The following is a 14586-nucleotide window of genomic DNA, read 5'->3' on the forward strand; positions in this document are numbered from 1 at the left end:
CTGAATCTATCCCTCTTTTAGCCGAAATGTATGCTTATTGAAGACGAAATTAAATCCTTCCAGGACAAATTTTGAGTCCTCTTTTAGCCTCTGTTTTTGTCGATTGCCCATTTTCCCCAGACAAAGGATTTGGTTTGGTCCCAATTAATAGACATCATTATAAATACGATTAGTAATGTCATTTAAGAGTAGTATGAATATACACCACTCGGTTTTAATTATCTTTGGAAAATCTTATGACGCACAATGAATTGATTACTCGACTTGGTATGAACAAAAAAAAAAAAAAAGTAATACTACACTTATAAAGATTTTCATACAAAGTGATGTGAAAAAAAATAAATGGAACCAAAAAATGAATGAAAGAGTGAATTTAATAAGTTTGACTTTTTATTTTACTATTCTATTCATTTTTTGTCACCTCACTTTGTATAAAAACCTCATTTTGTATGGAAATCTGTGTAAGATTTTTTTGTAAGTATAGTATTATTGAAAAAAAAAAAAAAAAACCCTAATAAAGTAAGGGTTAACCTTTAATTTCTCATGCCAACGGATGGTTGAAATTTCGTTATCATCACGTGCAAATATTTTGACCTTTGTAACTCTGCAAATGCAATAAAATTTAATTGCGGTGACCACCGCCCAGGATCATGCCAAAATCTATAATTATTTACTTTGAAAGACCTTAAAAGTTTCATTAATTCATGAGTAATACTACACTCATAAATTTTTTCATTGATTTTCTCTCAAAAAAATTGACGGATCAACTCATAATTAGTCAACTCCTAATAGATTTCACTTAATCAAATACAAATTAATCAATTATAAACTGTCATGTTAACGTTTATAAGAAAAAATTATGAAAAAATATTTATCAATCCATCTTTACCCATTCTTACATACAGTAGCATTTGAAAGAAAAAGAAAGCACGTGATCTTCGTAACATTCACGACGGCAATCATAGATTAGCTAATGTCTGAGGAAAGACTAAAAGAGACCCCAACACATGAAATTCAGAACGCCAAAAACGAACTCCAACGTAATTGGCTACAAGTTTTTTTCACATTAAAAACAATAGTACTACTGACTGTTACTACTACTGACTCACTTACATGTATTGTCTTATTGATTTATAATAATTTTTTTTCCAATTTTTCCTTATCAATATCTATACTTTTTCAAGGCCATTCTTCAGGATTAAGCAAGAATGCCAATGATTCCAGGTTCATCGTTGCGTTATCCTCCAAGAAGTTCGTGTTCCAGCACTTGATTGTCGGCTCATCAAATTGTCCGGATGGGTCAGTTTCCAGAGACGTCATACACATATTATTGTCAGTGTAGCTTACCGCCTCCAGCTTTGCATCATCGTGGCAACCAAAATTGAAGAAACTGGAGTCATGAGCAATATGCATCTCGAGAAAATCTTCGGTATCGTGGTCAACTTCTTCGGGATCAGTAAAGTTTTGTGGTTGATCTGTCAAGTAACTTTGGTGATGTTGAAGCTGTAATGTGTCAATTTGATCAGTACTCTGCGGCCGATGTAATAACGAAACCAAAGCTTTGGAGCACCGAGTGGCCTTAGTTCGGATGACCTGGATTTTATCAGCTTGTTGAGAGAGTGATGAATCTGATGGCTCGGTAGTTTTGGGCTCACAGACTTTCTTTTTCAGTCGAGATTTGGTTTGGGGATTTCGTTGACATGATGGAGGTTTAGCTTTCTTAACGAGAGTAGTGTTCCAATAGTTCTTGATTTCATTGTCTGTTCGCCCAGGTAGCCTTCCAGCTATTAAAGACCATCTACATATATTTTAGTCTGATTATTAGCTCTTGAAACAATTAATCCATGACTCTGTTATCTAAATAAAAGTCAGAGCAGGAGAATATATAATAATTAATTAATTTGAATAAATTACCTGTTACCAAGAAGCTTATGAAGTCTGATTATTAGCTCTTCTTCATCATGGGATATGTTACCTCTTTTGATGTCCGGTCTTAGATAATTTAACCATCTCAGTCTGCAACTCTTCCCACATCTCTTCAAACCTGCATGTTTAACATCTCCTTGATTTGTGGAAACAACGAAAAAAAAAATTTTGGTATATGTATAAATAAAATGTATATACCAGCTCTTTTGGGGAGGTTTCTCCATTTGCCTTCTCCATGGACTTTAATGTAAGAAGTGAGTATTTTATCTTCTATGGCAGTCCAAGCTCCTCTGTTCAGTCCTTCCTTGGAGCAACATGGACTCCTTCCCATCTCTACTCTACTCTCTCTCTCTCTCTCTCTCTCTCTCTCTCTGCGTCTCTCTTCGAGTTGAAATAAGTTAAAAGAAGTCCACCTGGGCCCTTTTATAGCTCTCCGTCAAGAAAAAAATGCCCCGCCCGTCTCTAGAACATTTGTGACCCTAGGCAGGAGTTACTTTGGGGCCCTCTAATAATAAACATATATTAAAAAATTATTTCAATTGTTTTTTTTTTTTTTTTTTTTTTTTGCCTTTTGAGATGAAAAATCACTAGGAGAAGTGGCAGCAATCGAGGCTAACAAGGTTAGGTTGGTGGGGGGTTTTGAAGAGTAGATGTTGGAGAAGTGATGGGTGGTGAAATGGGTGATTTCCAATGCCAAAGTGATAAAAAAAGACTTGAGAAGTCACGGCCCAAAGGTATCGATGGCCGATATTGGCAAGAGTAACGTAAGGGTATGATAGGGGTTTTGGTGAGAGGGCTGAGGGGGAGGAAGATGGTGGTGTCGGGAAAGGCCAACAATGTCGGGTATGCCAAAAAGGGGAAATGTTTGTCGTGTGTGGTGGAGTTGGGTTGCGAGATTCATAAAAAATTAGTCAAATCGAGGGCTATCAAGGTTGGGAAATGATAAAATGATGATTTTGGTGAGAAAATCGACCGGAACCAAAATTAACCGAAATCAACTCCAAACCACTGGCGGCAGAAGAGGGTTGGAGATGATTTATGTGAATGTCAAATTTTGGGATTGAATTGGGGGTGAGTAATTTGAGATATGTAAATGACTATTTTAGTCTTTCATTGTTAAAAGAGATTCAATGTGTTAATTTAGGGGTATAAACTAGAATATATAAAACTAGAGGTACAAACTTGCTATTTTGTTAAACTTTGGGTGAGAATATATATAAAAAATTTATAATAAATTTGAGCTTTTTCGGCTTTTTTTTGGGGGCCTCTTGGCTTAGATAAGAAATTATAAACCATTTTCATTTTTAGGCAGGTGCCTCACCTGCCTACCCCTTAAGCCGGCCCGCCAATAGAGGAAAAATAATTTTTTCATTCTTATGCAAGGACGCAACTACAGTTTTTTATTTGTTTAAGCATCAGGCAAAAATTATATCAATTAATTAATTATTTTTTTAAAGTCTTGTTGATTGTTACTGGAGTGAAAGTGCATGGAGAATTAGGCTCCCTTTGATTTACTCTTCCAAATAGCATTGCGTTTTCCCAATAAAGTTAAACAGTAAAATTGACTTATTCTTAAAATATTATTCTATATTATTCAATTTCTTTTAAACCCTTTAAATTTGTTAATTTAACTAAACACCCCCAAATTTTTTTTAGAAATTGCAAAAACACCCTAATAACCCAAATTTATCAGATTCCGGCCACCACTGCTGGAAGCTGGCCGAAATTGGGTATAATGGCGTACTACTGGTTAAATCTGGCTAATAGTACACCGATCTAACCTTTTCTAGCCAAATCTACAGTGAATACGGCAAAAAAAGACCAGATCTTTGGCCATAGTCAGTCGTCAACCACGGTCAAGATATGGTCGTCGTTGACCATCAACAACGGCCATATCTTTGGTCGTCATTGACGACCAAATACGACCAGATCTGACCGAAAAAGGCCATATCGGCGCACGACCGGCAAGATCCAGCCGGTCATGCGCCGATACGGCGACTCTGGCCACCCTCCGGCGGTGGTGGCCGGCCGTCCGTATTTAATGGATGGGTTTGACGTATTTTTGTTAACTTTTAATATTTTATTATAGGGGTGTTTAGTAAATAAATAAACATAAAGGGTATTTTTGTTAATTTTCAGATCCTACATCGTAATACCCACCCAATTTAACTTTTTTCAAAATATTATTCTAAAAAGTATCAGAATAATGAACCAAACGGACCCTTAATATCTTAATATATATTTTAAAATATTGTTTAATTATGTTGCCAACTACAAAACGTTTCTTGTAATATATAAAAACTTCCTGGGATATGATTAGTACGTGGATGGTTTATAAGAGAGATCAAGGCAAGCAAGGAAGACTCAGACTCAGAAAATCCTGAGTGTTATTTCTTGTAAAATATATGTCGTCGACTTGTGAAAGTTTGAAATAAGGGAAGATTCCAAACTTTTAATGCGCGGTTGGTTAGGTTAAAGAGTTTTCATTAGTTAAGATCTAAAGTGAAGAAAATCATGAAATTTATATTAGATAACTAATTAAGTTATTAATATTCTGTTTCTCATTGGATATCATTGATCAATGACAATGAATTGCTTGACTTGAAAAAAAAATAAAAAAGTTCCGGTCTCCCACAGAGAATCTGGGAAATAAATGCTGGTATACATACTAACATAAGCAACGTTAGTGTCAAATTTATTTCCAATAATAATAAAGTCATATTTGAAATTTATGAATTTCTAATCTGACTTTGGGATAAGAATACTGAAAATAAATAATCAGAAGTTGGAAGAAAAGGGATAAGGGATAACCTGATCCTGCCTGCAAAAGCCAGATAGCTATGCACTACGATTTTATTTTATTTTCCATGGAATTATCTCTTTTGTGTACTGAATCATTAATGTTATTGACCTTTGTTTATATTTCTCTATGCATGAGCGATAATTGTACCTTGAGACTTATTTTCAAATAAATTGATCATGAAATTATCACCATATGTCTCAGCTAACTTTCAAATCTCAGAACTCTTCTAGAAATTTAATGCAATTTCGATTAGGTGCTCTGACAATTAATTCACCTGTTCAACACGTTTCGCTCGTATTAATCTTCACCAAACGCTTTGAATTTGATTAGTAGTATATTATTATTATATGCAAGAAACCTGTTTATACGTGACATGAGAGAATACCTAATTATTTTTATATTATATAAATGCCTTAAAAATAATATTATTTTCTAAATTTGTTATGTCAAATTATTAGTTATACGTCTTTAATTTATACATTGACGTATTTAGCAGTAGGACACAAATAAAAATTCGACCTCACGCCAATACGTCTATGTGCATCAATTAATTAATTATTCAGGTATCAATTTATATGATGGCCTATATGCATATATTTTTGTTAATTATTAATAAATTTTGTCAGTCGAATTCGATCAAAAAAATCTATCAACTCAACCACTTAGCCAGACAAAATCGATCGAGGTTTCAAGAGAAAATTAAAGATATAACAACCAAATCTTCCGTGAAAGAATAAATAAATAAATAATTATTATTAGGAGTTATATAAAAATGGCCGCACATCTTCCAAGTTCATTTTCTCTGGCACGCTGGCCCAATACTGACCTCAAGCTACGTACATTAATGAAATTCTTTAAAATAAAAAAAAATAAACTAATTTTTGTTAATCGTCTTTATAATATGCAAATAAAATATTCTTATTCTCTCTGTATTTCAAATTTGAAATCTTATTTTATATATTTCAGATTTGAAATCAAATAGAGTATTGTGATATTCATATATACATTATTCAAATACTTACTTTTGAATGCTTTTATATTTTAATTCAAAATAATTGGGCTTTAGAGTTTAGACTAAATGAATATTAGAAGAGAGTGTATTTATGTCCATTAAATTTTTTTGTAAGCCACAAATTGAATAAAATTCTTTTAAAAATTTTATATATATATATTTTAAAACGACCCTTTTATTCCTAAGCAACTTCTTGTGCCATTTCCATTTCTCCCTTTAAAATTTTTCACCATCCCTAACTTCTTTCAAATTTATCTAAAATGAGCCATCATCTTATAAAGAAAGAAATTCAATTTTTTTTATTCAATAAAAGTTATGTTTATATTATATTATATATGAATAATGAAAAATAAAATTCACGAATTGATCATTGATAAGCAACGAAAAAACAAGGTTCAATTATACAAGAGTGAGTTTCTTAATTCCTAGTTTAAATTAGTATAAGATTAGTCATTCAAACTTCAAAGTGCTTTCAATTGTTGTTTTAAAATGAAAAACCATTTGATTTAATCTTTTGTAGGTTATAATTTTCATGTCTTTGATTATGTTATTTACCCCTATTTTAGGGTATGAAATGAAAATTAGCCTAAAAGAATAAAATTATCTCACAAAATAGCCTAACTCAATTTTCCTAATTTTGAAGGACGAAATTGCCTTCATTCACATTTCTTTAACTTATATTTCAAAACTCATCTAATTCATTCACCATAATCAAAATCTCTACCAAATCATAATATATTTCGATTTGCTGGAGGTGATATTGTGTGATTTTATAGAGATCTTGCATGATTACAAGATTGACAAATATGTGTGTAAGAAACATGTAAATTAAGGTATCTTATGTAGATGGATGGTTAATGTTAGTTGTTTGGGTTAATTTTTAAGTAAGGATATTGAAAATTGAAGGATTTTGATGTTGTTGACGAAACCTAGGACTGGGTATTGGTAGAAGAGCAGTCCAAAGATTGAAGACTATGAGAAGTGATCAATACCCACGAATAGGGACCTACGAGGGCCATGGGTCTGGTTTGTAGGGGGTATCTCTAAGTTTCACCACAGAGATAGAGGGTATCAATAATCGATAAGACTTATAAAAATACTTGTAATTAACATGTTTTCTACACATATATTTGTGTGAGTTTGGAAGAAGATAAAGAAATGTGTATTGGTGGGTATTTTGTTCTTCAAATTTAGAAAATTTTAGTTAGGCTATTTTGTGAAATACTTCGACTTTGGGGCTAGTTTTTATTTTACATCAAAAAAATAAAAATAACATATAATTCCTCAAAAACTTTACTAAAATAAAAGATGAGGACTATCAATTAAAATGGTGGGGATCAAGAACAATTCCCTAAACTTAATTTGCATAATGTAGTTGTTTGTTTTTAAATTAATGAAAAATGTTTAAGTAGTTCACTTAAATTATTTTGACAATAATATTCTTATTTAATATCAATAATTATATATTCCTTTTTGCCTCTATCTTCTTCCGATCATTTCAAGAGTCTTATTCTTACCATGTTGAACTTAGATAAAATTGCAGCGGTTTCCAATAGCCATAAACCACCAATTTCACAGCTTAAACACGCCATTAAAGATTTGGTAACATTTAAAGATACAGCTTAATTATATATTAAGACTATGTTTAGGAGTGTTGGGAAAATTGATTTTGAAATTAATCATTTTTTAAGATGATTAAATTATTATATCCAGATTTATAAAAGAATTTGGTAGCTTTTGAAAATCAGATCACTAATAAAAGTGCTGGATGAATTGAAGGAAATGGCCTACATTGAGTGGCGCCCGCCATGGTCATGGGTTTAGTATTTTTTTTTTTTTTTTTTTTTTAAGTTTATATATCTTTAGTAGAAAAATATTTAAAACTTAACAATTATTAATATTTTTTTATTCAATATAATTACAATTGTTTTCGATGTGTTTTGATATTTTGAAAAACATCATTGTCAACATTGTTAAACAAGTCAAATAAAATAAATGATACTAACTTAAAAAAAAAAAAAATCCATAAAAAATCTTAATTTCCTAAAGTTAAACTAAATAAAAAACTATTTAGAATAGAATTCCTAAGATAATAAGTTATTTGTCCTACATCAAAACCATAATTTATTAAGTTTAGAAAAAAAATATTTGTTTTACAATTTTTTTACATGCAATGAGTTTAATTAAATTTTTATAACATGATCCTTATTTATTTATAATCTATCTATCTTATTTATTTTGTTTTTGGATATGATTATTGGATTGGATAATTTAAAAAGTATAGACACTATTCAGGGTGTAATTATCATTTTGTAAACTTTTTGGGTATTTTGATATGTCAGGGATGACAGTGGTGCATCCTGGGCCAATGCTGGCTCTGCTCCTGCGAGCTGCGGCCCTGCCCCCCAAGGCCCCAACCCATTGTTTTAGAAAGTCTCATGGTGGTGAAAACTTTCATTTTAAATAAGTCAACCCATAGCTTTATAAAAAATATTCAAACATCCCCCAAATCCTTAGCCCCGTCCAAACTCTGAAAATATTAGAAAGGTAAAATAGTCTTTTACATTTTTATAAATTATATATATAAATAAAATAAAAAGTTAAACAATAAATAAATAAATGAAAAACTACCTACCCTACGTCCCTACCCTACCCCACCCCATCTCACGTCTGCCACCTGTCACTACAATCGCATCCTTAGGCCTTAGCCAAGTTTTAGTCTAGAATTTCACAACATTAATTCCTTGGAGTTTTTTTTTTTTTTTTTTTTTTTTTTTTTTTTTTTTTTAACTAGAGTTTTTTTAATTAGACTGATTTTGAGGGATTCTAAAATTATCACTTCTAAATTTTTTATGCACTGGTTTTGACAAGGTCAAAAACTTTCCAAAAACGATATAGTGTATTTTTTAGGGGTTTGTAAAACACGTCAAATTGTGGTTAAAATTTTATTCCACAAATACCCTATCCACTATAAAACTATCCCAATTATATCCAAAAAATATTAAACATATTATGCGCATCTCCAACCATATTAAATATAAAATAATTTTAAGCAACCATTAAAGAAAATTATTAAAATATCATTTTTAGATACTTTCTTAGAGAAGTGGAGCTATAATTTTTCAATCATTCTAGATATTGTAAAAAATGGCGAAGAAGAATAATGAGACTTTATCACATTTGAAGCTATAAAATGCTAATAAGTAGAAAACAAATAAATAACTCTTACGTTGTAATTGAAAAAACAAAACTCTCAAAGTACTGGTTGTAGTTGTGGTATTTTTATGGGCATATATGTAAATTTATCATTTTAAAAAACTGTCAGAACCGCTGAAAAATAAACTCTCAAGCACATGTTGGATGTTTTAAAAACCGCTACTAAAAACTCCTCAAAACTGTTACGGTGGTTTATCCTTAAAACCGTTACGGTGGCTTATCCTCATAACCGTTACCATGAAACTCTCAAACGGATCCTTAATTTTTTATTTTTAAAATCATCCTTCAATCAGACAATTGTTAGTTTGAAAATAATGAATGAGGGGTAAATAAATTTTTTTCATAACTAAACAAATTATTTTAAGAGATAAAAACGATAATTAATTAAAAAAATTGAATTATATATTCTTTTTATCCCTTTAATCAGACCCTAAAACATATGGTGAAAACTAATAACCTTCTTGCAAAACCTAAACACGATAAACACGGTATATCCACTCCATACCAAAAACACCAGACGCCACAGTCTCCATCATATGGTTTGCAGCCAACAAAAAAAAAAAAAAACCTTTACCAAGCGCCAACCGCATACTATGGTCAATATATAACTTTCCACCCTACGTTTGAAGAATCGACATTTTCCCACCCATAGTTTTATAAACTATCAACACTCTATCCGATTTTTTATTTCAACCGTTCCACCCGATTTATTAGCCACCGAATCAACATCCTTTGTAACAATTTCTTTTCCATCCCATCCGAGGCAACCCACCAGGCTTTACCTCTCCATAGCCGGTCTATAAATCTTCGGTTCTATACATTTACAGAGTCTCTTTATGAACAAAATTAATTCGGTGTAAAGAATATTGAATTAAGATACTATTAATACTTGACAAATTAATTAACCCAGATACTGATAAATACTATTAGCCTAATGGTAGGAATATACAAAATGGCATTCCGTGTTTCGATGAGAAAAACAAATCTTATCTTTTACTCTTCCTGCAATTAATATTAAACAAGTAGGCAATAAATGTGTGTTTAGGTACAACATAGAGTGATGGAATTAATATACAATTGACAAGGCCAGCTTGCAAGTTGTCCAATGCCAGTGGACAAGTTAATAATATATGATGGGGTTATAATTAAATAAGAATGGGAGACGATATCTTATTGTAGGTCATTAAATTCTCTGCATCCGCATCAAATATTAATCAATTCCCATGTTGTTATATATTTTAGTGATGCATATTTATGGTTTGCATGTGTTAGCTAAATGGTAGGTAAGGAATTGGATATAAACAAAATCCCATACTCTCAACAAGGAGAAAAGAGATCACAGATCTGCCTACCAATATTATATATCAAATGTTAATTATGGATCTTATCGTATTTTGCTGAAACTATTTAATTTTACTGTAAGAGACAAAGTAAACTGCTACGTACAGCTAGCTACGACATTATGCATGCGGTCAATACTCAATGGTAATTTGTGTTGGAAATATTTAATAAAATTACAGCCAGTTGTCCGTTTTATAATTCTAGCTCGTCCCATTTTGTTACAGTAATTATACTTAAGGTATGATATTAAGATTTTGTAATTAAAAACTTGGAAAAGTCAGCATGGGAGTCTGAACTAATATATAGGCTTTATTGCTTCAGTGATAATAATCGGATTGAAATTAAATTGAATTGATTTCGATATTGACATGAAGAGAGTGCTTCAACAAATGGAACAATTATTGAAACATTTGTCCCCCTCTTTCAAAATAGCCTGTCCATTTTCAACTATAGAGACTGTGATGAGAGCGCAGTCGGACAACCAACTTTCTTAGTTTCCAGAACCCACCGGGAAAGTTAGTTTGGAAGTTCAAATGAATAAACTATGAATTGAATGGTAGATGAATATATTAAATATTAAATCTATCACACTCAACTTAATGTTATGAAATTATCAACCAGTACAATATTATCTCAAACTTGATTTAATTACAACCACGTATCACCCAATAACATAAGACATGCTTTTGGCTCACACGCTTGAAATCTCAACTGTTAATTACTGACTGCACATGCAATTGAATCACGTTCGGGATTATTTTATTTAATTTAAAAAATCCCAACATGCTGGTCTTGGTCATGCAGGCAGCCTACCCATGTGTGAAATACATTAAAAGATAATAATATTAAATTTGAAAGGAGTGAATCAGGACGTCTATAAGAATTGCTAGGCATCTAAAGTGGAAAGGATGAGCAACTTTCTCTAGAAATATGCTAAACATCTGACACAAACTTTCATACAGAGGGAGAAAATAGAAAGTGAGAGGTTGAAATGGGAAGGAGTCCTTGCTGCTCTAAAGAGGGACTGAATAGAGGAGCTTGGACAGCCATCGAAGACAAACTACTCACTGAATACATCAAGGCTCACGGTGAAGGCAAATGGAGAAACATTCCCAAAGACGCAGGTCAGACACACAATTACAATCAATCAAATTAGTTTTAGTAGCTCATTAAAGTTTTGTTATGCTTAAAATTTACGCCTATAATTATGTCATGAAGGTCTTAAGAGATGTGGGAAGAGTTGCAGGCTCCGGTGGCTGAATTATTTGAGGCCTGATATCAAAAGAGGCAATCTGACTGAAGATGAAGAAGATCTCATCGTCAGACTCCACAGACTCTTAGGAAACAGGTAATTTCTGTCTATTATCGATTACACAGAAATCAGTATTGGTTGATAGGCTTACTAACTTAATTATTTGTGGATGTAGATGGTCTCTTATAGCAGGGAGACTTCCAGGGCGAACAGACAATGAAATTAAAAATTACTGGAACACCAAATTATCAAAGAGCGCACGCGCAAAACAATCAAATCATTTCAAAATTGAGAAGACATCTGAGGTCAGAACCGTTAACGAGGCCCCTCGCTCAGGTGTTATCAAGTCCAGGGCAGTGCGATGCAGCCGTGATTTCGTCACCTTCCAACCACATGATAAAACTGAAAATCGTGTTTTAGTCGAGCCCCTATCGATGGATGTCCCCGTTATGCATGACATGGCTGCAGAATCCGAATCTAATGATGGTTCGTTTTCATTCCTGTCTAGAGAGGAAAATTCCTCCGATTATACGATAGATTTTGATGTTGGGGGTATAGATCTCTCAGAAATTCTTGCTTTCAGTTTCAACAAGCTTAATGAATTCGATGATAATGTGATAGAAGAAGCAACAATTAACGATAAGAGCGAGGCCAAAGGCATAGCAGGTGAAGCATATCTAGTAAAAGAGAAAATGATAGAGAACTGGAACGAGGACAGTGATTATTTTGAAGCAAAGATGGAATCAGGTTTCGCATCTCTGGCTTCTTTTTATGAATCATGTGAGGAATACTGGTTGTTCTAGTTATTTTAATTACTTGGTCTCGGTATTTAGCCAAGTTGTGTGTAATAGTAATACAGTAATTCCGTGAATCCGTGTAGACTCATCATCAGCATCATTTGATTGCCTGAGTCTAAGATTTAATTATATAGATGCATGCATCTCAATCTCAGAGTGGGGGCAGGGCTGATTAGAAACTGTTAACGTTATACTTTGTAAGACTGTATTTGATATTTTGGTACTTTTGTGATTGACTTTACATCTGGAGGAGTTTTCTTTTCTCTTGTTGCATTGAGTTCTATGAGAAAATATGTATGCTTAATATTTTCTGAGCGTTAACTGGTGTCAATTACTGGTCTTTAAAAAGTTTAGAATATAACCTTTTAACTCTTCATCCATAATTTGTTCATTTAATATATTATAAACTAACATGAACAGATTATTTTGGATATTAATTGTTAATTGATAGAATTTTATTTTATAACATGAACAGATTATAATGTATCATATTATACAAATATGATCTTCTTTTGGGACTTATACTTGGTGGGGTTATATGTACACTTGTTATCAAAGCAGTGTATAGAAAGGTGCAATCAATCAATCAATCCCGAAGAAATTTATGTACACTCATTTTCCTTTATAAATGTGCATGGCTCAAAATAAATAACCAGAGAGTGAGATGATACGTATAGAAGACTTCAATCAATCGTTTGTTTAAAGTTTAAACAATTTCTTCCGTTCCATTACATGAATGTTCTTATAGAAATACGTAATACTTGTTTCAATAACTTTATATATTAAGTAAAATTAATCCATAAATAAATCCACTTTCAGAAGTAATTAAGAATCACACTCTGAAAGTCAATTAATTTAACTAATTTAAAGCATCAAAAAAGACGATATGGACTCCAGGAATTAAAAGTGTGGATTAAAAAAAAAAGGGTGATGTCTACGTTTCCTTTTGGTCAATGTATGCTGGCAATAAAAAATTTAAAAATAAGAAAAGACAAAACAATCTATTGTCTAATAGTGCTACGTGTTTCCTTGTATTTCATTCACAACAAAAAGGTCAAGAGTTCAACAGTATTTTAGCCTTACTTTGCCCGTTGACCCTCTCAGTCTTAACTACGTTACCTCCCCACTAACCTTGCCGGAGGCTTGTTAGTCCTGGGATAGAATAGAATATTATAACCCAATAAGGACTGACCAAGAAAAAGAGTCTCTCATTCATCTCATGCTTCCTCCTTTTATGTTATAAAATCGGAATCTAATCAAGAACTCATATAAAAACGAACCTATTACTATTATATTGATATTTTAAAATAAATTGTTTAATAAACTTTGATTAATTGATACTCTTACTGTGAAAAATAAACCAATAATTGAGAAGTGAAAGCCCGGGATGTAAGGAGTTTTAATTAATTAATCAATCAACTTGCTTCAATAATTACAAAGTGGGAAAATCCATACTATTTCACGAACACCTAAAAACCTACCGTAGAAAATGGATAATGGTAAATTATAAACAAATAATAAAATAGAAAGAAATATATAAACTAGTAAAGTAAAAGATCGAGATTCTCATGTCTCACTGAGCAAGAACCAATGGAGAAATGGTAATTTCCACCGAGAAAAATAAAACGCCATCTATCACAATCGCGTATCTTATGTACAATATCGAGAGGCAATAAAATCTTTCAGTGACAACAACTCAAAATAGAATATGTTATCTATAACATACTATATTCAATAAATATCTACTAAATAATATTTCAAACTGTAATACTTAATTTAGATCGTAGTATATATATAATAACTTTGAGAAAAAAATATGCCTAATGGAAAATTCTTAAGATTTAGAGCTGTAATATAGATTTAAAGGGTTTCTTTTTAATTATTCACTAGAAAGCTAACTACTACTGGTTTTTTGTTGAACAATTATACAATTTATTTCTTACAAATTATTATGAAAATCTTGTATGTTTGACATATTATTTATTTTTAATTTATTTAGTTTATCTTTCATTTTAAATTATTTAATTGGATTATAAGAATTAGTTTTTTTATAAAAATTTAACTACATGAAATATTATTTAGGTGTGGAGTTGCGGAAACGAATTCTTTAAAATAAAAAATGAATGTCATATTTATAATATTGAATCTCATCGATGCTTAAAATTAGGTTAATTATATATTATAGATATAATATTATATGTTCTTTCTTATAACTTCCACTCCCGGCAACATACATTAT

General features: G+C 31.6%; 2 protein-coding genes across 2 annotated transcripts; one reads left to right on the forward strand and one right to left on the reverse strand.

Moving 5' to 3' along the window:
* Nucleotides 1-992: 992 nt before the first annotated feature.
* LOC116141298 (transcription repressor MYB6-like) lies at nt 993-2293 on the reverse strand. The gene is made up of 3 exons (XM_031426821.1): nt 2125-2293; nt 1915-2044; nt 993-1798 (listed from the first exon to the last, which is right to left on the reverse strand). The coding sequence occupies exons 1-3, from the start codon at nt 2255-2257 to the stop codon at nt 1180-1182; spliced, it is 882 nt and encodes a 293-aa protein (XP_031282681.1). The 5' UTR covers nt 2258-2293; the 3' UTR covers nt 993-1179.
* An 8860-nt stretch (nt 2294-11153) lies between these two features.
* On the forward strand, nt 11154-12609 carry LOC116141289 (transcription repressor MYB6-like). The gene is made up of 3 exons (XM_031426810.1): nt 11154-11422; nt 11517-11646; nt 11726-12609. The coding sequence occupies exons 1-3, from the start codon at nt 11290-11292 to the stop codon at nt 12351-12353; spliced, it is 891 nt and encodes a 296-aa protein (XP_031282670.1). The 5' UTR covers nt 11154-11289; the 3' UTR covers nt 12354-12609.
* Nucleotides 12610-14586: the final 1977 nt, after the last annotated feature.

The sequence above is a fragment of the Pistacia vera genome, unplaced genomic scaffold (assembly GCF_008641045.1).
Source record: "Pistacia vera cultivar Batoury unplaced genomic scaffold, PisVer_v2 Contig1112, whole genome shotgun sequence".
In the NCBI taxonomy this organism is placed as follows: domain Eukaryota; kingdom Viridiplantae; phylum Streptophyta; class Magnoliopsida; order Sapindales; family Anacardiaceae; genus Pistacia; species Pistacia vera.

Bases quoted from the DNA above. Each gene is read 5' to 3' on its own strand.
- LOC116141289 (XM_031426810.1), top strand. From the start codon at position 11,290: ATGGGAAGGAGTCCTTGCTGCTCTAAAGAGGGACTGAATAGAGGAGCT. The intron at 11,423-11,516 runs GTCAGACACACA...TATGTCATGAAG, and splicing joins AAACATTCCCAAAGACGCAG to GTCTTAAGAGATGTGGGAAG. The intron at 11,647-11,725 runs GTAATTTCTGTC...TTGTGGATGTAG, and splicing joins CACAGACTCTTAGGAAACAG to ATGGTCTCTTATAGCAGGGA.
- LOC116141298 (XM_031426821.1), bottom strand. From the start codon at position 2,257: ATGGGAAGGAGTCCATGTTGCTCCAAGGAAGGACTGAACAGAGGAGCT. The intron at 2,045-2,124 runs GTATATACATTT...TTAAACATGCAG, and splicing joins AAACCTCCCCAAAAGAGCTG to GTTTGAAGAGATGTGGGAAG. The intron at 1,799-1,914 runs GTAATTTATTCA...AAATATATGTAG, and splicing joins CATAAGCTTCTTGGTAACAG to ATGGTCTTTAATAGCTGGAA.